Source organism: Diospyros lotus, chromosome 3 (assembly GCF_014633365.1).
Source record: "Diospyros lotus cultivar Yz01 chromosome 3, ASM1463336v1, whole genome shotgun sequence".
NCBI classification, from domain to species: domain Eukaryota; kingdom Viridiplantae; phylum Streptophyta; class Magnoliopsida; order Ericales; family Ebenaceae; genus Diospyros; species Diospyros lotus.
Genome location: NC_068340.1, coordinates 25,824,991 through 25,848,093, shown reverse-complemented (window position 1 = coordinate 25,848,093; position 23,103 = coordinate 25,824,991). Strand labels below are relative to the sequence as shown.

Genomic DNA, 23,103 nt, shown 5'->3' with positions numbered 1-23,103 from the left:
AAAAAAAGAAAGAATGAAATATTACTTCTTATATTTGAATCAGATTTCAAGAGACTAATTCATCCTTAATAATGAAACAAAATAAAAATAAAAAAATTAAATCTATTTTTAATTTAACAAAAGCCTATTTACTTTATTGCTATTTAATAATTTTGTATCCCATCCATAACAAAAGTATATTATTACATTATGACTCCCTCAAACAAATAATTTACATCTCATTTCATTTAAACTAATAAAGCTACACCCTCTGCATGGATGAAAATATGGCTAGACATAGTTCAGGGTACAATGGGAATATCAATTTATACATAAATTGTTCATCGCTTGGCTCAGGTTAATGATAGCCCTCAAATCATTAACATGGGCTTTTTTACATCGGTGACTATGGGACTTATAGATTAGGGGACAAAAAGATGAAATTGACTCGTCTATTTTGTAAATTTGTAAAGTGGGCCACTGCCCCATCTCTGCTCTCTCATCTTCCCTCTCATGATTGTCGCCTCGTCGCTGACCCTTGTCTTAGTAACTATCAGCGAGGTGCGCGACTATTAACGAGACGAGGAGAGGGCAATCAGCGAGGTGCACGACTATCAACGAGGCGAGGAGAAGGCAGCGGTGAGGTGACGGCCATGAAAGGGGAGAGGAGAGAGCAAGGTGCGGGAGTAATTTCATCTTTTTGCCCTCATTCGGTAAGCCCGTCGGTCATTTTTTCAGGCTCTCAAGACTTTTCCAACATGAGGTAAGCAATGAACAATTTATGTATATTCTTTTGCTTGAATATCCAGAAAAGAGAGATTCAAAAGGAAGTTTCAGACGAACTAGTACCTCCAACAATAAAAAAACCACCCCAAGAATCCAATACAAATCACAAGATGAAGCAGGGCTAGTTCTAGATGACACAATAGAAATCACTAATTACTGAAGAAATTGGCAACATTAATTTACAAGGTAGGATCTGCAAAACCCACCAACTATTCACCTGGAAAGCATGGTTCACCTAAGATCCTTCTGAAAACATATATACGCAGGCTGCAAAAAGGATCTTGTCGTCACAATAGACGAGTCAGAAGAGCTTCGGGAATACAGATACATGTAACAGCTCAATTCAAAGTAAGGCATAGCAGAACTCTTCAAAGAATTGAGCCAAGGGTAGCAAAGGGAACGATGCTTTTAACACTGTCCACTCATCGTTTGAAAGCCAAAGTTCCAAGTTCCTTCATGCCAAACATTCAAGAAGTTGCAAGGAGGCGATACACATTGATTTCTTGCTGTTTAAAGTAGCGTCCATCCTCTTCATCCACCAGGACAAGATTTAGATAGTACTTGACACTGAATTTGTTGTTGATGTTGCGATAAGTAGGTGTTAGTTCATAAGGACTCAAGAAAAGTCTGATGGGAATTGACTCTCCTGTAAGTCACAATGCAGATAAGAAAAATGTGAGATCATTCCCTCTCGATTGTCCACCACCAAGCACAGGAGTACAGAAGGAATGTAAATGTATGCCGACTCATGGAAGTGAATGATTTCACTGTAAAACATGGTCCTGGCCACAAAATCACAAATTCATAGTAGATTTGGCTTTCCAGAACTATCAGAGTACGAGGATTTCTTCCCCCCCCCCCCCCCAAAACAAGTGAACTGATAGTATAGTGACGTAATCAATTGCTATATAAAATTAATGTGATGGTGCTACTTTTTTTTTTATGCTGCGATCAGGCAATTTGTTTTTCTGGCTCATGCTGCTTATATTCAAAACACAAGAATAAATTGAGGACTAATAGGTTTAGAGCATCTGGCCTTATTTGATCAAGTAACAAAGAAAGGGATGATAGATCAAAACAAGTTTTAGAATTTCTCAATAAGTCAACTTTACATTAATGATCAATAAGAAAATGATAAACATATAATTCAAGGAACGCTGCTTTGTTTTATGTATGAATAAATGACAAGAACATGGCTTTCAATTCAAACTAAACAAGGCCTCTTTATTGCAGCATGTTATATTTTCTGTCACTTCTCTAATGTGTCTATATTAGATAATTGGAAGAAGTCTCACTAATCTACAAAGTTGATCCACGATAAAAATTTTCAGAAAGAAAAAATCAACTACATCAGCAATAGCTTCTCAATTTTTTCTTTTAACTTCCCATTTCTTTCATTCTCACTCTCCTCTTTCACAGAAATATATATTTGGTGAATATGAATTGTATCAACAAAATGCGGCTTCAGTTGCTGCCACTAGATTCAATGTAAATTTCATGATCACCTTGATCTATTAGTACCCATACACAAGATAGGGGCATAAACCTTCCAGCGAAGGAGTGGTGAACGAACTGTCCTCCTTAGAGTTTGAGCAGCGTAATGTGTGTCAGAGATAACATTTACATTTGTCATTTGTGCTTGCAGCAAACAGAAGAAAAATTGGGTTGAACTAGACGCTAAAGCTGGCCACTGTGATTGACAAAGGCACAACCGTAATTAAGAAAATAGTAACACAAAGGATGTGGTAGAATCAGATCACGTGTTCCCTCCAAAGCATCTCAATGAGAAACAAACATGTTGAAGAATTATCATCAACAGATCGACATTATATGTTTAATATGAATTGTGTTACAAAATAGGTTGCAGAAGCATGGATTGCGTGAAATCAAATGTACCTCCAACAGGTGCACCATCCATCAGCTCATATTTTGCAAGGGTCTCTGTGTCAACATATGTATTAGGCCCTGCTCCTGTCGACTCCCTACGCCTGATTTCAAGCTCCATATTTTTTATCTTGATTCTCACAAGAAGAAAGTATATTTTGCCGATAATAACATCTTTCAAATGATACCTAAACATTAAATTTCCATTAGTAATTGTGAAGATTTTCTCCAACTCTTAATGGGTGGAGAGTGCATAGAATGAGCTTCTTGGACTTACTTGCTTTTATTGTATTCAAACTCAATGTGCAGGCAATCCTCAATTCCAACCTCCATCTACAGACAGTACCAGCACATAAGGATATGGATTTTAACTGTAATTTTTCCATGAAATTTAACTGAGTGATGAGTCCTAGAACAAAATTGATTAACTAGTTCCTGCAACAAATGTAATTAGGAAAACAAAGCCAAAAGGAAGTGAAATTGCTGCATTACTGAAAGAATGCAAATTTTCAAGTCCTTTTGGAAACATCACTACAATCTGAAACGCTTTCACCACCTATTGACCCACATAAGAAGCATGGACAACACAGCAGTGTCAGGTACCTACTGTTGATGGGGGTTGTACCTTGTACTGGCAGTTATACCCAGGTGTTCTAGAAGCTAGCTATAGTAATTGTACTTAGTAGGTAGCTGCTTATGGTTGTTCTTGCCTTTGAATTTGGCAGCCCTGTTGGTGCCAACCCCTGCTGCCAGGATCAGCATATAAGAACTGATCCAGCCTAATACAAGGCATCGGAGAATATTTTGAGACAATTCTCTGTTTTTCTGCTCAATTCTCCTTCTCTCTTGATCATTCTCTCTCTTGCACTCTTTGTTCTTCGCCCCCTCTCTCTGCAATTCTTCCCAATTCCCTCTAATTTTCTACCCTAATTCTCACCAATTGGTTGAGAATTCACTGTCCAATTTCAGGATCTGATAATTTGGTATCAGAGCACATCCTCAGCCCGCGATTCCCACCTGCAATCTCAATTCCGATGGCAGACGACACCCGGATGAAGAACTTCGAATCCCAATGTCATGTACCTAGGGTTTAGCCTAGGATTGGATCGACAATCAAAAGGATCTGATGGAATAGACTCAAGAACAGAACATTGGAGAGGAAAAATGCACAGAAATGGGAGGAGGATGTAGAGAGAAATGAAGGAGAGTAGTAGAGAGAAACAAGAGGGAGAATGGAGAGAATTGTAGAGAGAGAATCAGATTTTCATTTAATCAATTCAAGCATATTTCTCTCCTCTTACAATTGGCCTTTTTATAGGCATAGTAGCTAGCTGCTTAACTAATTTCTAACAGCATCCATGTACTTCTAACAACTTGTAAAAATATCCTAACAAACCATTGCAACCCTATTACAATGATACTCTTCTATTATTCCTTGGGTCATGACAATTCCTCCCTCCTTGAGAGAGTTCTTGTCCCCAAGAACTTCAGCAATTGGTCACTTCTCTTACCCAATACCAACTCTCTCAATCTGTTTCATTCATTTTTCCTTCTTTCTCCTTCTAGGCCTCTTCATCTTCATTCTTAGGTTTCTAAGATCAATTCCAGGCCTAAGTTGACCCAAAACTTCCATAGGGAAAACTTCATTGAGTTCAAGCCCAATACAACCACTCTTGGTTATAGTTATCCAATCAAGCTTGGTCTCCAATCTATGGACATGATCAGCCATCGATTCATCCCCCAATGCAGTAGACAACAACTTGGATTTGCCAGTGAAAGTAAAAATCAGCACAATAGCGGGAGTCTTATTCTCTTCGATAACACCTTTGACTTCTTCAACTACCTCCCTTGGTTTTTCCCCAGCTACCATTGGCTTCCAAAATTCCTCACCACTTTGAATCTGCTGTAGGTGGAGAGAACTACTTTCAAAGTCATAACTCATAGAAGATTTCCCTTGAATGAAAGAGAAATTAGCATCTCTCTTTTCCGCAAGTGTGACCTACCAACCCTCCTTAGGCACATTCAAATGTATTAACTCTTCCCTTGGCTGCAAAACAACCTTAACTACTTTTTCTGTTAGAATTTCCTGTTTTCATGTCAGCAATCCAGCAACCTCTTCTTCTTTGTGTATGCTGGATTTTTCCTCTATATGAACTTCTTTTTCAAAAATATTCGATGGTACCTTTGCATCTGCTGTCCTATCCACCTGATTGTTACTGATTCCCTTTGGATAATGCCATTCACCACCAATACCATTTCCAATATTGTAGTCATCCTTCTTGTTATTGTTGCTGAAATCAGAATACTTATTTTTCAGCCCAAAATCTAAAGTAAGCAATGACTCGTTTTTCCATAATCTTGACTTCTTCTTTGGCTGCTCCATTTTAAGGAAGTCCTCTTTATTAAAACTCCCACAATAATCATCGAAATATTCAGCGGGGAAGTTGTAATGATACTTTTTGATCAGTATCATCACAAACTTCTGCAGCTTCTCGCGGAACATACGGCCAAATTCCTCGCACTCTTCATGAATTCCACTGCTTGTTCCTTTGTCCTTTCGGCTAGATTCAATCTCAAACTTCCTTCCCCATGTTTGATTCTTCTGGCTACACTGCTCCTTATCCCTGTTGCTGCCAATTGAGAATGCAACCTTCTTTCGCTACCATTGAGGCTCCATTCCAACTGAAAATGAAGCATTCTTCTACTACAATTGAGGCTCCAATGGTCTCCTACGTGCACTGCTCCCCTTAGCTGATTTTTCACAATCAGCATACTTTGAAGACCAAGGAGCTATATACATACTGCTCTTTTTCGCCTCTCCAATTCAAACAAAGTTAACCAGAATTCAAAGTCGAAATTACCCTTTGTTTACCTTACTAGCAACCTTGAATTCGATTGGAATCACCTCCTGTTACGCTTATAGAAATGTGAACACTGATTGCCAGCTTCACCACTGGAATCGGCTGGGGCTCGAGTGTACTTTTCCTTTCACGTTCGGCCTCAGCTATCAGCCCAAACTCAATCTCCGTAACCTTAGGAAAGTGATCAGTGGGTAATTATTGGAACTTCCAATTCCGTTGACTCACTGGACTCTAGAATTCACTGCTTAATCAATTCACCGGAGTTGTCGAAAACATCGTCGGACCTGCCAGGCCAAGTTGCCTTCAAGCCTTCTCAACCTGGACTTTAACTATGGAAATTGATTTCCCTGCCTTCAACTCAAATCAAAATCGCAGACAAAGAACAACTACTGCCCAATCACCGTCCAAGGCTCCCAGCACAATTTGCAATCGCTTCTGATTCCAAAATCACCAGAATTCATTGCCAGTTCAATCGCTACACCCACTCGCGAGTCCAAATCACAACACCCACTGTATCGAGACGCTCCAGAGTCCAACCCACTACATCGCGGCACCCACTGTTCATCGCGGCTACAGAATTTTATCGGAATTTAATATGAGAGATGCTCACTCGCTCTGATTTGCTTCTGGATCGTGAAATGCTTTGTGGTCACCTCCTTGAACCACGTCTGCAATAGCCGAAATCCCGAATTCTGTCGCGGCAAGGAAAGTTCGCCGGATTGCTCAATCACCTTCGTTCACTGTTGCTCCAAAAATTGAACAAGGTTCCAGATCACTGGAATTCTACCCGATCCCCGGAATTCTCCACTGGAATCGTCTGGGCAACTCACTTTCCTTGAGCGATTCTGATGCAACCAGCGAAATTCTCCAAAATTAAGAATCGATGGTTACAGTTTCTTCAAAATTCTCCCACAAACAACTCCGAGAATGGGAAGGCCTTGCTCGTTTGGGAGTTCTGATCATCTAGAACTCCCCTAGGAGTTGTCGTTATCACGCTTATCTCCACTACTCGCCTTCCTACTCCAGCTGCCCAATCGGATCCGTCTAATGGCCTAATGTTACTTCGTCTTTTAGTTCCGACTCTAGATCGCCTAACTCCACCACGTTCCGAACTTAATCAACTCTGTACAGCGTCTTGATAATTACTTGAATTATAGCGCCTATGAAATCGTTTCTGGAATTCTTCTTCGCCTTCAACCGAAAATTGTAGGCCCTACTTCAAATCGGCTTGTTTACTTCAAAATCGGATTGGCTAACTACTGAATTTTAGAACTCACAGTCGAGGAACGACTGCTTTGGTACCAATTTGTCATGCACCTAGGGTTTAGCCTAGGATTGGATTGACAATCAAAAGGATTTGATGGAATAGACTCAAGAACAGAACATTGGAGAGGAAAAATGGATAGAAATGGGGGGAGGATGTAGAGAGAAATGAGGGAGAGCAGTAGAGAGAAACAATAGGGAGAATGGAGAGAATTGTAGAGAGAGAATCAGATTTTCATTTAATCAATTAAAGCATATTTCTCTTCTTTTCCAATTGGCCTTTTTATAGGCATAGTAGCTAGCTGCTTAACTAATTTCTAACAACATTCTAACAATACCCATGTGCTTCTAACAACTTATAAAAATATTCTAACAAACCATTGCAATCCTATTACAATGATGCCCTTCTATTATTCCTTGGGTCATGAAACCCAATTGCAACAATTCAACTCAACAACCTCTAATATGCAGGCTAGGGTTGATTCCTTGGACATTGGATCGAACAGGAACCATAAGGCGATCATTTCGATGGATCGGAGATTGGAGACGATGGATCAAAAGTTGGAGAACTCGATGGATGGGTTAACGAAGGAGTTGGATGGCTTCATGTTGATGTTTTCCAAATTGCTCCAAGTAAGTCCCTCTCCTGAATTTCCACCTAGGGAGAGATCGGGCCCACTCCTATATGAGGATGGAGTGATCCATAGAGCTGTCGGATCCTCTAGATTTGAGATAGAATAGGTAGTGGTTGGGGAGAATGTAATGGAGAGAAGGCAGGAAGGCTACCACTAATCAGCCCTGCTTTCCTATGCCTAAGATGGAGATTCTCCTGTTTGACGGTCAAAACCTGAGGTGGTGGGTGAGAAGATATGAGAGAAATGTTTGCCCTATACAATATTCCAGACTAGCAGAAAGTCACATTGGCTTCTGCTTTATCTCAATGACGTTGGGGATGCCTGTGTTAGGACTCCCATTAGTCTCACCTATCAAAGGCGTAAAAGGAGAGGAGCAATAAAAGCAGCCAAGGAAATTGAGTCAGGGGCAAAAGAGTCAGAAGTTGGTTAGAGGAGATTATTATTTCACGTGGTTGAAACATAATGGGAAAGAGGTATAAAAGGGGAGGGTGGAGGAGAGAAAGGACATCTGGAAAATTGTTGAAGAAACCATTGGAGAGTGAGGCCCTCTCGAATAGGCTTGATTTCTTTTGTTTTCTTTTCTTGCTATTGCTAATTTCCACTGCTGTATGTTACAGTAATTGGGTAGTTCCTACTATAAGAGCTGAATTCAATCTATTGAGAAAGATCCTATCAATCTGGTATCAGAGCAACGATCCATGGGGGTGACCGTCTCCGAGAGAGTGGGGGATCTGGAGCGAAGAGTGGAGAATTATCAATAGCAGATTGAAGGAAAGATGGAGGGATTACAGATGGGATTAGAATCCATGAAAAAAGAATTCCAGAGGGTGCAGAACATCGAGAAAAACATGGCAACGATGATGGAACAATTTGGTTTGCTGATAGAGATGGGAGGATCAAGAGAAAGGGAGGAAGGGGAAACAATCGGGCAAGCACATACCGGTGGGTTCGACCCTCACTGGGGAGGCCACACTAGAACTGGGAAATCGGCATAAGGAAGCTGGCAATGAGTTCGATTCATATGGGAGGTTCGATGGAAGGGTCCGACGCTTGGAGATGCCTGTGTTTGAGGGTGACGACCCAAATGGTTGGGTGTTTTGGGCTGAGCGATACTTCTCCATGAATTAGCTATCGGATGCGGAGAAGTTAGACTCCACTGCCCTTTGCTTTAAAGGAGTAGCTCTTCTTGGTTCCAGTGGGAATAGCAAAGGCGACGGGTGAGGAGCTAGGAGGAGCTTAAGGTGATGATGAGAAATAGATTCAAGCCCGTGCAAGAAGGCACGGTGGAAGAACGGTTCCTGGCGCTCCGGCAGTGGGGGTCTGTCAAGGACTACCGCCTCTGCTTCGAGACTTTGGCTGCTCCTCTCGAGGACAAGCCAAAGGGGCTACTGGAAGGCCACTTTATAAATGGATTGAAGGCCGACATAAGGGCAGAGATGAGGGTACTGAGGCCAATTGGGCTGGAGGAGATGATGGACCTAGCCCAACAAATTGAGGAAAGGAATTTGGTGGTGCGAGGGGGCCATTCCAGTCTAGGTGCACCCAAGTTACAGGCCCCTGCAACTCCAGCCCCCAACCACCAGCGACTGCTGGTCTCTCCTTGCCCGGTGGCGTCACCCTGATCGACTACCACCATCCCCGGCTCTTCTCACCGGCCTCTTAATATCGGTAAGTGGAACAATTCCCCATTTAAACGGTTAAGCGAGAGTGAACTACAAGCTAAACGAGTTAAGGGGTCGTGTTTCCATTATGACGAGAAATATATGATTGGGCACAAATGTAAGAACAAGGAGCTGCAGGTGATGGTAATTCACGAAGGGGAAGAGGAAGATATAGGAGAAGCTAAAACAGGGGAGAATTCAGGGGAGGAAGGCGAAATTGTCAAAATGGGGGAAGTAATGGAGCTATCTATAAACTCGGTAGTTGGTTTAACCCCTCCACAAACCATGAAAATTAGGGGAGAAATAGAAGGCCAGGAGGTGGTGGTTCTCATTGACAGCGGGGCTTCCCATAACTTTATAGCATCGAAATTGGTGCAGAAACTGGGACTGGTCAGGTCGCAAACGAGAGGCTATGGCGTGATCATGGGGTCAGGCATGGCTGTTCAGGGGGTTGGAGCATGTAGAGGGGTCACCTTAATGTTGAAAAATGTGGAAGTAGTGGAAGATTTCTTGCCATTGGAGCTGGGGAGCTCGAACGTAATCCTTGGAATGAAGTGGTTGGCCACTCTCGGGGAAACACAAGTGGATTGGGGCTCATTAGTCATGAAGTTTAGAGTAAGGGGGACTACTATCACACTGTATGGGGATCCTAGCCTCAGCAAAACTTTGGTAACATTGAAGTCAATGATGAGGGCGTTTAGAGAGAATGGAGAAGGGGTGTTGTTGGAGTTGGGGAGTTTAACTACCCAAGAGGAAGATACCGGCTGGGCCGTCCCTGGTAGCTTGCAGGAGCTATTAGCAAAGTTTAGGCATGTTTTTGAGGAGCCGTGTGGGCTTCCCCCACACCGGAGGTGGGATCACGTGATTATATTGCAACCGGGAGTGTCACCTGTGAATGTGCGCCCCTACTGGTACCCCCACCTTTAGAAAAACGAGATTGAGAGGTTAATTCGAGAAATGTTGGCAGCTGGACTTATTCGACCAAGTGTGAGTCTGTTTTCCAGCCCGATATTGCTGGTCAAGAAGAAGGATGGGCTAGATATTTTGTGTTGACTACAGAGTTTTAAACAAGGTAACCGTTCTCGATAGATTTCCAATTCCAATTATTGAAGAACTTTTGGATGAGTTGAATGGGGCTGTTATTTTTTCTAAGTTGGATTTGAAATCGGGGTATCATCAGATTCGAGTAGCACCTAATGACGTTCCTAAGACTGCTTTCTACACACATGAGGGGCATTATGAATTTTTGGTTATGCCATTTGGGCTAACAAATACCCCATTTACGTTCCAATATTTGATAAACGAGGTCTTTAAGGAGCCTTTGAGGAACTTCGTTTTAGTATTTTTTGACGACATTCTGATTTACAGTAAGGATATGTCTGAACATAAGAAACATTTGAGGTGTGTGTTGGGGTTCCTAACAGTCCACCAGCTGTATGCCAATGCGAAGAAGTGTCAGTTTGGGCAGCGGGAGAGTGAGTATTTGGGGCACGTCATCTCTCAAGACGGGGTCGTTCCGGATAGCTCTAAGGTTAATGCGGTGATGGAATGGCCCAGCCCCAAATCCTTACGTGAACTTCAAGGATTCTTGGGTCTTACGGGGTATTATCGGAGATTTGTGAAGGATTACGGGAAGGTGGCACGGCCATTGACAAACCGCCTCCGGAAGAGTAATTTCTTTTGGGATGAAGTGGCGGAGCAGGCCTTTCAATCCCTCAAACGGGCAATGACCAATCTGCCCATGCTGGCTTTGCTGGATTTTTTAAGGGAATTCATTGTTGAAACTGATGCATCAAGGTAGGGATTAGGGGCAGTGTTGATGCAGCAGTAGCATCCAATTGCCTTTTTCAGCCATCCCCTAAGCCCCAAGGGTCGAGTGAGGTCTGTGTATGAGCGGGAATTGATGGCAATAGTATTTGCAGTGAGGAAATGGCGACATTACCTACTTGGGCATAAGTTTGTTATTAGAACAGATCAACGAAGCCTTAAATTCCTTATGGAGCAGCGGATGGTTAGCCCGGAGTGTCAAAAATGGGTCATGAAGCTGATGGGGTACGATTTTGAAATTCAATATCGTCCCAGATTGGAGAATCGAGTAGCTGATGCTCTCTCACGCCTCCCTTCTTCCGCCAACTTGATGGCACTTTCTATTCCCCAAATAGTGCAGCTAGACCAACTCAAATAGGAGGTGAAAGGAGATGCTACACTCCAATAGATTGTTAGAGAGGTACAGGCAAATCCTTCTAGCAGACCTAACTATGCGCTTGTGGATGGCCATTTGCTATTCAAGAGCCAGCTGTATCTTCCTAAAGGGTTGGGATTAATTCCGTTAATGTTGAAGGAAGGGCATAATGGATTGGTTGAGGGTCATTCTGGCTTCCTCAAGACTTATAAGAGGATAGCTACTAATGCGTATTGGGTGGGAATGAAGCGAGACATGCAGCAATATGTTTAGCAATGTCATGTGTGCCAGCAGAATAAATATGAGGCTCTATCACCCGGTGGATTGCTGCAGCCACTCCCGGTTCCTAGTTGAGTTTGGGAAGATGTGTCCATGGACTTTGTCTAAGGGTTACCTAAGTCAGCTGGGATGGATACTATCTTGGTGGTTGTGGATCGCCTAAGTAAGTACGGACACTTTATTTCTTTGAAACACCCTTTTACAGCAGCTAGCGTTACGGGGATTTTTGTGAAGGAGATAGTCCGATTACATGGGGTTCCAAGTTCTATAGTTTCCGATAGAGATAAATTTTTGTTAGCCATTTTTGGGATGAGTTATTCAGGCTGCAAGGCACTCAATTGAGAAGAAGCACATCCTACCACCCACAGTCCGATGGCTAAACGGAGGTCCTAAATCACACCTTGGAGACATACCTTCGATGCTTTTCCTTCTCCAAGCCTAAGGCATGGTGCAGCTGGCTGCCATGGGCGGAATATTGGTATAACACTTCTTTCCATGTCTCCTCTAAATTGACTCCATTCCAGATAGTTTATGGGTGTGAACCTCCCCTATTGTTGAGGTTCGAGAAGGGCACCACGGCTGTTTCGATGATTGAACAACAGTTGTTGGAGCAGGATTCTATTTTGGAAGAGTTGCGGTCCCAACTGTTGCGGGCACAAGCGAGGATGAAGGAGACAGCAAATAAAAAGAGAAGGGATGTGGAATTCAAGGTGGGTGACCTAGTTTACATTAAAATTCGTCCCTACAGGCAAAAGACTTTAGCTACTCGGATGAATGAGAAGCTGTCACCCAAGTTCTATGGGCCCTACGTAGTAGAGAAAAGGATCGGGACGGTGGCCTACAAGCTATCCTTACCACCTTCTTGTGCAATTCATCCGGTATTCCATGTCTCCCAGCTTTGCAAAGCAGAGGGCACGGTGCGGGAAATAACCGAATTTCCCGACTAGCTAACAGCTGAGTGGGAATTGAAGGTACATCCAGAATTTTTGTTGGGTGTAAGGCCGGGCCGGGGAAAGAATCTACGGAGCCTTGAAGTCCTGATACAATGGAAGGGGTTGCCACCCCTAGAGGCCACTTGGGAACCCTATCAACAAATCCTGCATCAATTTCCAGAATTTCACCTTGAGGACAAGGTGAAACTTGTGGGTGGGAGTATTTTTAGGACTCCCATTAGTCTCACGTATCAAAGGCGTAAAAGGAGAGGAGCAATAAGGGCAGCCAAGGAAATTGAGTCAGGGGCAAAAGAGTCAGAAGTTGGTTAGAGGAGAATATTATTTCACGTGGTTGAAACAGAATAGGAGAGAGGTATAAAAGGGGAGGGTGGAGGAGAGAGAGGACATCTGGAAAATTGTTGAAGAAACCGTTGGAGAGTGAGGCCCTCTCGAATAGGCTTGATTTCCTTTGTTTTCTTTTCTTGCTATTGCTAATTTCCATTGTTGTAAGCTACTGTAATTGGGTAGTTCCTACTGTAAGAGTTGAATTCAATCTATTGAGAAAGGTCCTATCAACTTACCTACAACAATGACAGAATATTATACAACTGTTAAGGAAGGAGTTGGCAACTGCTCAAAACCGGATGAAGTAGTTTGTTGACAGGAGGAGTGAAAGAGAATTTGCAGTGGGTGATGAGGTGTATTTGAAGCTAAAACACTCCCATCAAAAGGCTCTTTCTCAAGGACAAGTCTCTAAATTAAGCCCAAAGTTCTATGGCTCATTCCCTATTATTGCAAGATTTGGGACTGTTGCCTACAAACTCCAGTTGCCTACTAATTTCCAAATTCACCCGGTATTTCATGTCTCATTGCTCAAGAAGTCAATGGGAACACAACCAGTTAGTCCCTTATTACCCTCCTTTGTTCAGGATGCTTCCCTTAATATGGAGTCGATTGCCATTTTGGACAAGAGGGTCATCTACAAACATGGAGCCCCTTTGACTCAAGTATTGGTGAAATGGTCTAATCTTCATCTGGATAATAACACTTGGGAGTACCTTCCAGCATGACTGACACAGTTTCCTCAAGCTGCACACATTCTCTCTATTTCTTGAGGACAAGAAATTTTGTAAGGGGGGGAAATTTGTCATGTACCTACCGTTGATGGGGCTTGTACCTTGTATTGGCAGTTATACCTGAGTGTTCTAGAAGCTAGCTATAGTAATTGTACTTTGTAGGCTGCCTATGGTTGTACTTAACTTTGAATTTGGCAGCCCTGTTGGCGCCAACCCCTGGTGCTGGGATCAGTATATAAGAACTGATCCAGCCTAATACAAGGCATCAAAGAATATTTTCAGACAATTCTCTGTTTTCCCACTCAATTCTCCTTCTCTCTCGATCCTTCTCTCTCTTGCACTCTCTGTTCTTCCCTCTCTCTGTGAAATTCTTCCCAATTCCCTCTAATTTTCTACCCTAATTCTCACCAATCGGTCAAGAAACTGTCAGATTTCAGGATCTGACAAGCAGTTACATTCCAACAGAGTAAGTCCATATTAACAGGGGATCTAACCAAAAAGGGCATACCCCATTTCGAGGGTTAGAGTAGGGTCACTTTTGTAAGCAATTTTACCTTACTTTGCAAAGAGGTTGTCTCCATAACTCGAACCCATGACCTTCTAATCACAAAGGAACAACCACTAGCTAACCATAAGTATGAAATCACATGTGCACCTATGTGTTGTATATAGGTCTATAAACATCTCTAAAATTTGATTTGAGCAATAATAAACTAAACTTGACAGCTTACAGCTTCCAATCCGAAGTTAATTAACAAAGTTGCAGAGCAGTCTCCAACTAGACTGCAAATTTGAAAACCTTCCCATCAATCTAATAGTTCTGTATTCATAACTAAATATTTGGGTTTTTGATAATTTTCAAGTGCTAAGCAACAATCTAATGATTTCTCCAGTTTGAAGTAAGCTCTGCCGAACCAAAACTCTCACAATTAACTAGGGATGGATTTATTAAAAAATATTAAGAAGTGCACATAAATTAGTTAAAGATAAATCAACATGGTGATCAAGGCCCAATTTAAGCCATGTGCTACTTGTGATAAATGTATGTCCCAGCAAAGAAGCAACATGTAGCAACAAATTTTTTATGGTGTTGATAATGTTAAAGAGCAGTAACAACCTGAAACTTATCACTTTTGGAGAGAAAAAGGAAAATCGCTGTAGAACTGAAGATTTCTCCAAGTAAGAAACAATGGCAATAACAGACTAATCAATGTGTACAGACCTTTATGCTGTTGTTGACAGATGGAAGTGGAGTATAATTCCTAACCTGATGCAGAAACATAATATCCATCAAATACAAGTGATGAACATCGATATATAATGACTGGGAACACTTGAGGAGCAAATAAAATAAGATAGCTCGTACTAGTCATGGCATGATATACTCTCGTATCTTGCAGCTTACATAACATTCCAGTATACATATTAAGAATATCAGGGGAAGCAGTATAACAGAAATCTGATGTAGACCAAAGTAGTCAAAAGACAGAAATATACAAGCAAGAAAATTTAGTTATCAAAATTTACTAATCAAAGAAAAAAAAGAAAGATAGAAAATTTAGTCAAAAAATTTGTAATTGAGAACTATTTACCTTGGGAGGGTAATTTGATAGATGAGACTGTGGTAGCACCATCTGGGATGGCCTTTTTTTCCGTGGAATGCATTTGACTACTGAAAGTCTCATCTATAGGAAGCTTATTGTTGTTAACTGCTGTTTGTGCAAGTACACTAGGGGTTTACACGTTACATATTGGTACATTGTCAATTCACAACAAGCCTAAGGTGTTTGATTTTGACCTCTTTTGGGTTGGATTGGATTTTCCTCAAGGTTGTGGCCAGTCTTCATTTTTTATGGAAAGACGGTGGGTAAAAGGTGGAGGAAATCTTGGCATTTGGCAGCCCTTTGTTTGATGGGAGCATTGAGGGAGTGGAATAGCAGATCATTTTAGGGAATGGAGGAGACTATTTAGGACTGCCGGGCTGTTTGGTATGCTACGTAAGAAATGGTATTGCCACATGAAGCGAAAATACCTTGTTTGGAACCAAAAGTGAAGAGGGATAAAATAATCCCAGGACTAAACAATCCCATGCCTGTGGGACAAAATGAAACCATCCCCCAGCTGGTATTAACAAATCCAGCCATTGTGGGATACAAATTTTGCCTTTGTTAGACAACTTTACCCCTCTGCTATATAAATCATCTTTCCTTCTGTTTCTTCATTTATTGCATCATTAGATCTACCCATTTTCTTCTCTCTTCATTTCTCCTCTCCACCCAATCTGCAACTGTATCACGATCTCTTCTTCATCAACATCAACATCATTTTCTTCTTCCTCTGCTCCTCGACAAGTCACCATCTCTCCCGTTCTTCTTCCACCGCCACCACCAACATCCACAGCCATCATCTCTGCTTTTCTTCCACCACCCCAATGAATGCCACTGTCCAGTTACAATTTCCAGATTCCGATTTCTGCCATCACTGCCACTGTACCAGCACCTCCGACCACCATTTCAGATCCCTCTCCCTACTTTTTCTCTGGATCTACCTTCCTCAGAGGCCTCAGGCTGCCATTGGCCACCACACCACTGATCTCTCACCGCCATTGCTTTTGATTCCTGTCACCTTCTCTTTGTTTCATGTCAGTGAGAACTGAGTACCATTTACCAGTTTCCCTTTTTTATTTATAAAATTTGTATAAAAAAATATAATATATCTATATTTTATATATAATAATATTTTAATAACAAAATATATTTTTGTAATCAAAATATATTTTATATAATTTAAAAATACTTTTTATAATTATAATATATTTGGACAAATGGTCAAATGACTAGTAAGAGCTCAATCACAATTTGATATGTCAAACATGGAATAGTTATTATTTCAGGTAATACCTCCTTAGCCAAACATGAACTAGATTATTTAATCCCATCACTAATTTATCTCATTACTAGTTAATCCGCATACCAAACAGCCCGTAAGAACCTTTCTTATTGTTTTATGTAGCTGGCTTGGGGAGAGTATGTCCATGTTTGGATTAATTTCCAGTTTTTTCAAATTCTTTTTGAGTTGTAATAGTTGGATCATGTTTTGGTTGCAGAGGCCTTCTTTTTGGCTTTACATTGATATTCTTGCATGTTATCATATCTTGACCCAGACTTTTTAATGCTCTCTTGATTTCCCATTCAGGCTTATCAAAATTAGACACAGATATATTAATAATCTGCATGTACCTCAAAAATTTTCCAATCAGAGCCCTTGATTATACTAAAATTCTCTACAGTCATGAGTATCAGGAAATGTAATGTACTAAGTTCCACCTCAATCAGTAGTTAGCTGCTAAAAAATTGTTTCTCACATGGAGAATTTATTTGTAACCAATGTAGAAGAAATTACACTTTTGGGGGGTAACAATTGAAAAGATGCAATAACCTGTTATTGAAATAGCCAATCAAGATATAAGGGTGATTTGAGTAGTTTAAGAGACGAGAGTTCCTGACCAAAAATTCGATCCTGTGGTTTGTAAGGCTGTTCAATGACCCAAACTTGAGCTATACATTTTATAAGAATAGTCCTTTAGAATTTTAGAATTGATATTCTTATGTACCGAGTAAAAAGACACATGAAAATCACTTTTGAATGTCTATATTGCATAAACTACATTACTCCTAACCATTGTATTTTTCCCTTTGGTAAGTAGGATTAGTGGCTTCCAATAATTTTTTCTTTTTTGTCAACATTATTTTTTCCATGTCTCCTGTGGGCCAGAATTTGGTAGACAAATGCATATTATGTTATTCACAACCAAGGAATGCAAAAATATTAGATTGCTCATCTGGGTCAAGGATAGTAACTGACTTCCAAAGTCCAATCTGCTAGACCATACTTAAAATTGCATGATAGTTATAATCCATGTCATCTACATAAACTTGGAAGACCTAAAATGGAGACAGAAGATAATTTGTACATGCGCTTACATATAAAGTTTCTAAGCTTTTCTGTATAAGTTTCTGAGCTTGCTGTATATTGTATTTTTGTTTTTTCATTTTGGGTCATAACCATAACCATACTCTTAACACACTTAAACCATGAACTTTTATCTAAAATTCTCTGGATGCATGTTCACAATGGCTATTGGTTACCGATACAACCTTTCTCCTATTTCTGAGGTTGTAGCCAATGGAAAAGAATATGGAACATTGAATGCGGACGAGTCTCATCTGTATTATGAGATTTCAACTAAAAAATTTAAATCCTTTTTTTGCTTTAAGTCACCATCATCTGTTTATCATCTACTAAATACATTATTTATTCCCTGCTGAAGAAACATGAAGTACATGAATAGTCATTTCATTCCTCCCCCCACCCAGAAGAATAAAAAGAAAGAAAGAAATTTAACTAACTCACAGCCATCAAGTTCAAGCATTGTGAGAACTTAAATATAAGATTGACATACACAATTACAACATAATGGATGAATTGCATGTTATTTCAATAAAAAGATGGTTTCAACCAGATTCAAGCTGATGATTTTAAATATCATAGAGCAACTCGAATTCACCTAAAGATATAGAAAAGGATTACCACAAAATCCTGGTATGCTACAATGTTGCTGAAAATGTTTCGACTGACAGTCACCTTCAAAATGTACCTGCAGGTTTTTTAAAAGCAGATGCATACATTAAGTTGTGTAGTAGAAAGAATTTCCTTTCAGTTCATGACCCTTAAACTTCAAGACAAGCCATGAGAAGAACTCATTTCGCTGGGAAGTAGTATTTTTAAGAGCCAAAGGATATCAGGACAAAACTGATGATTAGACAAGTCTTACAGACAAAAACAATCTCATCAACTAAAAACATAGAGAAGTCTTTAAACTTCAAAATTGTAAAGCTCAAGATAAAATTAAGAAAGATAACTTGAGTATCAAGTGAACAAGAGTTTGCCGGATGATTTAGGCCAAGAGCCCTTGGTAGTAACAGTAGTGTTGAGAAGATCACAGGTTCAAGCTGTGGAAACAACCTCCTCACAGAGCAAGGGTAAGGTTTCATACAAAGACAATCCTTCCCCGACCCTTGCCAAGCAGGGAGCCTTGTGCCCTGGGGAAGCCTTTTTTCTTTTTGAGCTAAAAGGAGGGGCAGATTAACTGAATGGCAAGGAAAAAAAAAACAGCTGTGAAGAATGGTTAACAGTAATGTTAAAAAAAATCAATTTCCAATTATCATTGTTTTTAGGAAAACGCTTTTAGATTCAAATTTTAGAATTTAGACAATAAAGCATTCAAAGTTATGCTTTGTGTTTACATTCAGTGTATGTGCAAGATACATGGGCTGCAGCCACAGCAATCAACTAAAATCACATAATAAGAACCAACAAGAAGACTAGATAAATAGTATCATGTCATAACATCTCTATTGGAATAAGATCAGGTGTGAGCTAATAATATGGATATCAAGAAACACAATCATTTGAATGACTCCAAATTGCCCTGCACTACAGGTACAAATCTTCTCAATTTCAACTCAATCAATCTCAATTTTTGATATTGAACATAGTCCAAAGCTTTTGCTTATGGCCATACAGATGTTACTTAAATGATGATCTTAGATATTAGATGCACTCTGTCATGCTCTCTTTCTAAGCTAAACCAACTGTGTTAACATTGCCTGGTACCAAATGCAAGCATTCCAGACATATGGAAAAATGATATTGCATCTACTCGTGCAGGACTACCATATCCTAAGCACTAAGATTATCATATAAATCCAGTAACTCCATAAATTCCTGCCCCTCAAGGAGGGCACATTTCTTTTTTCTGTTAGTTGTAGGAGGCACACCATAGGTAATATGCCCTCCAAGCATACAATATCATAATGAAATCTCACCATTAATAACAGATTTAATACAGGTGAAAAAAATATCTAGCAAAAAAAAAAGAGAGAGAGCTGTAAAACATATTCTGTATCATGCAAAGGATAATCCACCTCAAATCAAGCAAATTTCAAATTTATAAATAATATACAAATAGATGATGGATTATAGGGGTCAGAACGCGGGAGTAACAAAGTGAAACACTGGTAAGGAAGCAAGCATGCCAACTGATGCAGTCTCCAATTAAGAAACAAACTTAAACAGAATCAATTAACTAAGGTATTCTTCAGATCATTGAAAAATAATAATTAGTTAACTGATTTCAGATGGTTGAAATGGTTACTCCACCTAAGCCGTACGTTGGCTCCATTGTACGATTCATATAGCATCTCAACAGTAGAAAATTCGAAAGGATATGTTTTCCTTTCATACAAGTCTCCAGGAACATCTAATTCACGCACTGCAAAAGAAATCATGAAAGATTAGGAGCCATCTGTCGCCAATAGTCTACAAGCATCTGGTCAAAGCAAATATCAGGGTGAAAAGAGATTGTAACTAGAAATTATGCTGACAGAAGATTGTATAACTGATATAGATTATAAATTTTTGTAAAATCAATTCTAGATAATAAATGAAATACTTTTTCTGGAATCCACTTACCAAGAGATGTGAAATCATAGAAGTTTCCTCTATCGAAGTACAGTTCTGCAAAAGGGAAAGATCAAACATGGTTTCAACAGAAGGCATTTTCCTTAATCCCTTATCAATTACTATAAAAGAAATTAATAGAAAAAAAGAAAAGATAATCTCAGACACAAAAACATAATAAAAGAAGTACAGAAATAATTTCAGCACATTAGCAGTAAAGTCTTCATATTGTGGTTACTCCTGCCTTACTTGGAAAATGAGAAAAAAGATAGGAAAATAGGACCAAAATGAAATATATATCCATATATCCTTTGGAGCAAATTAAGCAGACCTATCTGGCCAAGGAGTTCAATTTTCACGCCAGTATGTTCAACCTTCTTCCCGTGTGGCTCAATAAGAACCTGAACATGGAAACTATAAGCAATCATATCCATCTTACAGTGTGATCTGGAGAAAAGACTTCCACAAACAAGCTTGAAAAAGGCAATAACAGTTATTCAGTGCACCTATTACCTTGCCTATGATGTTTTCTTGACTTTTGAAGAGAGGAACCATATCCGTTTGACCATTTTCCTTCCTCCATGGAACCTAGAAATACAAAACAATAAAAGGAAATATATTAACTTACACCAAAACTAAAAGCTAGACAAAATAAGAGGATCCATAAGAGCACTTTACGTGAGATCGTGTAACAAGAAAGACAAAGCTATCTATCAAATCCTAGAACTCTATATACTTTGTAACCTGTAACTAGGTATAAAGTTAAATAGAATTAGCTCTAAAGTCTAAATATTTTATTACCACTGCCTCAGGCCAATATTCTTATTGGAGCGCATAGTTGTCTTACACATCTATGAAAATAGAGACACCTTGACAAGGGAATAATACTAATGTATTACCCATGTTGGTCCTGACATTTCTTGTCTCTATTGAGTGTGTCTCTATGACTTCTATTGTCCATGATATGAAAATAATTTTTCTAACTACAAAAGGTATCTGATACTCATCAAGTACTTTTAGTCTTGATACCGTGAAGTTTGAATTTGAGCATTTCTAGCATAAAGTTAACCTGTACTTGCAAGGAAAACAGAAAATACCATGACTTTCTTACTAGGAAATTATGTGGTAAAAATCTTTTGGCTGTAATTCATATTCTTGAGCTTGTGATTGCATTGCAATTTGAACTACAATCAAGTCAATTCATGATGTATAACACAATATGCAAGTTGTTGAGGCATAAAATCTGAGCTGCCAATATTGGTTAAAGTTGGTTGCATTTAGTCAAGCTAGTGTGCTGCAAATCTAGAACTGAGATCCTGAGAGTTCCACTTCATGCCACTAGAGAGCTCCAGTAGCAAATGTGTTTTGAGGGTTTTATAAAGATATATACAACTCTACTTCTTAAGTCAAGAGCAACTCAAGAATCACTAGATAAAAACTAAACCCAACAATTTTGGCAACTCAGAAAGTCAGTGTTACTATGGCATTTAGATAAATTGGGAAGTCTACATATGCTAGAGGTCAAAGCTTAAATATGGATGCAATGTGATCAGGAAAACATTATAGAGAGAATGAAACAGTGTTATCTTGATGCTCTAATGATTATAGAGACCAAAGAGTCTTGAGGTAACAATTGATGCAAATCATCAAGCTCTATGTGCACGACCACCAACATTCCAAGCCTTAACCGAAACTACTATTTCAGATAATTCTTGTAGAAATAAAAGAATTGGAATGTAAATAAAACTATTCCCACTAAGCTTGGTCCCATACACGCTGCTAACAGTTGAGTTATAATGACAACAAGAACTATATCAGGGAAAACAAGACAAGCTGTCTTCAACTTTTGGATTGAAGACAGCCAAGTTGAAATAATGGCTAAAATTCAATCAAGATCCTCAACTTTCAACTAATTAACTTCTAAGCCTCAAAGTTCACGCACTGATATATTGCATATCAAGTACAATGCTGCTAATGACCACCTCCATCGGAAACTGTTGAACAGTCGGAGATACCCAGAAATAGGAATTTAAAACTATCTGGAGTGCTTCCCGAAAGTCATCCTAATGCAATTACTCTTATTCCCTACACAACATATAGAGCACCTTCCAGAATCCACCTAGTATAGTAACTCCATTGCCCTACACAACCCCAACATTGATTCCCGCCTGCTTGCCAAATCCCAGCATGATTCACATCAAACAGTAAACACATTTTACATTTTGTGTGCATGAAGATTGGAGATGACCTGCTTGCGAGTCGCTTCGTCATTTAATGAGATTGTGACGCTACAAGGTGGATTGAAAGCTCCAATCAGGAAATTCTGAACAGTAGTTTAGCCAACAACCGAACCAAATCATACGTTATACACGATAAAAGGTTCGATGAATATATATAATTCCTGAATGAGGTTACCATGATTTGATGGCGAAATCTGTATGTGTAGTGGTATGAAGCACTTCAGAGCATGAAATCAAAGTGAGACGACACGAATGCTGCTGAAATTGCAGTAGAACCAGAAGCTTCTTCTGCTACTCCGACAGCAGTTAGCTCAATTTTCGCGTTGGAGAGAGTATGTGAGAAACGTTGTTGGCTTGTCGTCACGAGGCTCGCGACAGACCTGCAACCTGTCCCAAGTTTACTTAAATGTACCGTTCTCTATACATGTGTGTGTGTGAGAGAGAGAAAGAGATAGAGAGAGAGAGAGAGAGATAGTAAATTGCACGGCTAATCCCTGACCTTTAGAGCTATTGCACAAAGTCCCCTCAAGTTATGCAATTACATTATTATCCTTAACGCTACTGACTAACTTAATCTAAAAATAACCATTTTTGTTAAAAAAGCTGATTTTATCTTTAACATAAATAATCATTTTTGGCAAACATTTTCCAACAACTTACTTCTCCAGCTTTCCGGTTCTTGTTATTCTTTTATTTTTTTTAAATAAATACGACCATCAGTATAACCATATAAACTTAAAAATACCTAATCTTTTAGACTAAAAAAAATCTAAATGAACCATAATTATACGTTAAACCCCATC

The 23,103-nt window shown here is 39.7% G+C and overlaps 1 protein-coding gene across 1 annotated transcript; it reads right to left on the bottom strand.

Annotated features, from left to right (window-relative positions):
- Positions 1-240: 240 nt before the first annotated feature.
- Positions 241-22,702, bottom strand: LOC127797837 (vacuolar protein sorting-associated protein 26B-like). The gene is made up of 11 exons (XM_052330995.1): positions 22,476-22,702; positions 22,309-22,383; positions 20,574-20,648; positions 20,392-20,461; positions 20,073-20,117; positions 19,761-19,872; positions 18,129-18,195; positions 14,761-14,805; positions 2,927-2,982; positions 2,662-2,837; positions 241-1,411 (listed from the first exon to the last, which is right to left on the bottom strand). Exons 1-11 carry the CDS (start codon positions 22,476-22,478, stop codon positions 1,233-1,235), a joined length of 903 nt encoding a protein of 300 aa, XP_052186955.1. The 5' UTR covers positions 22,479-22,702; the 3' UTR covers positions 241-1,232.
- Positions 22,703-23,103: the final 401 nt, after the last annotated feature.

Coding starts and splice junctions, on each gene's coding strand:
- LOC127797837 (XM_052330995.1), bottom strand. Junction 20,649..22,308: donor ACGAAGCGACTCGCAAGCAG/GTCATCTCCAAT, acceptor TTGTATTTCTAG/GTTCCATGGAGGAAGGAAAA. Junction 2,983..14,760: donor CTGTCAACAACAGCATAAAG/GTCTGTACACAT, acceptor TACTGTCTGTAG/ATGGAGGTTGGAATTGAGGA.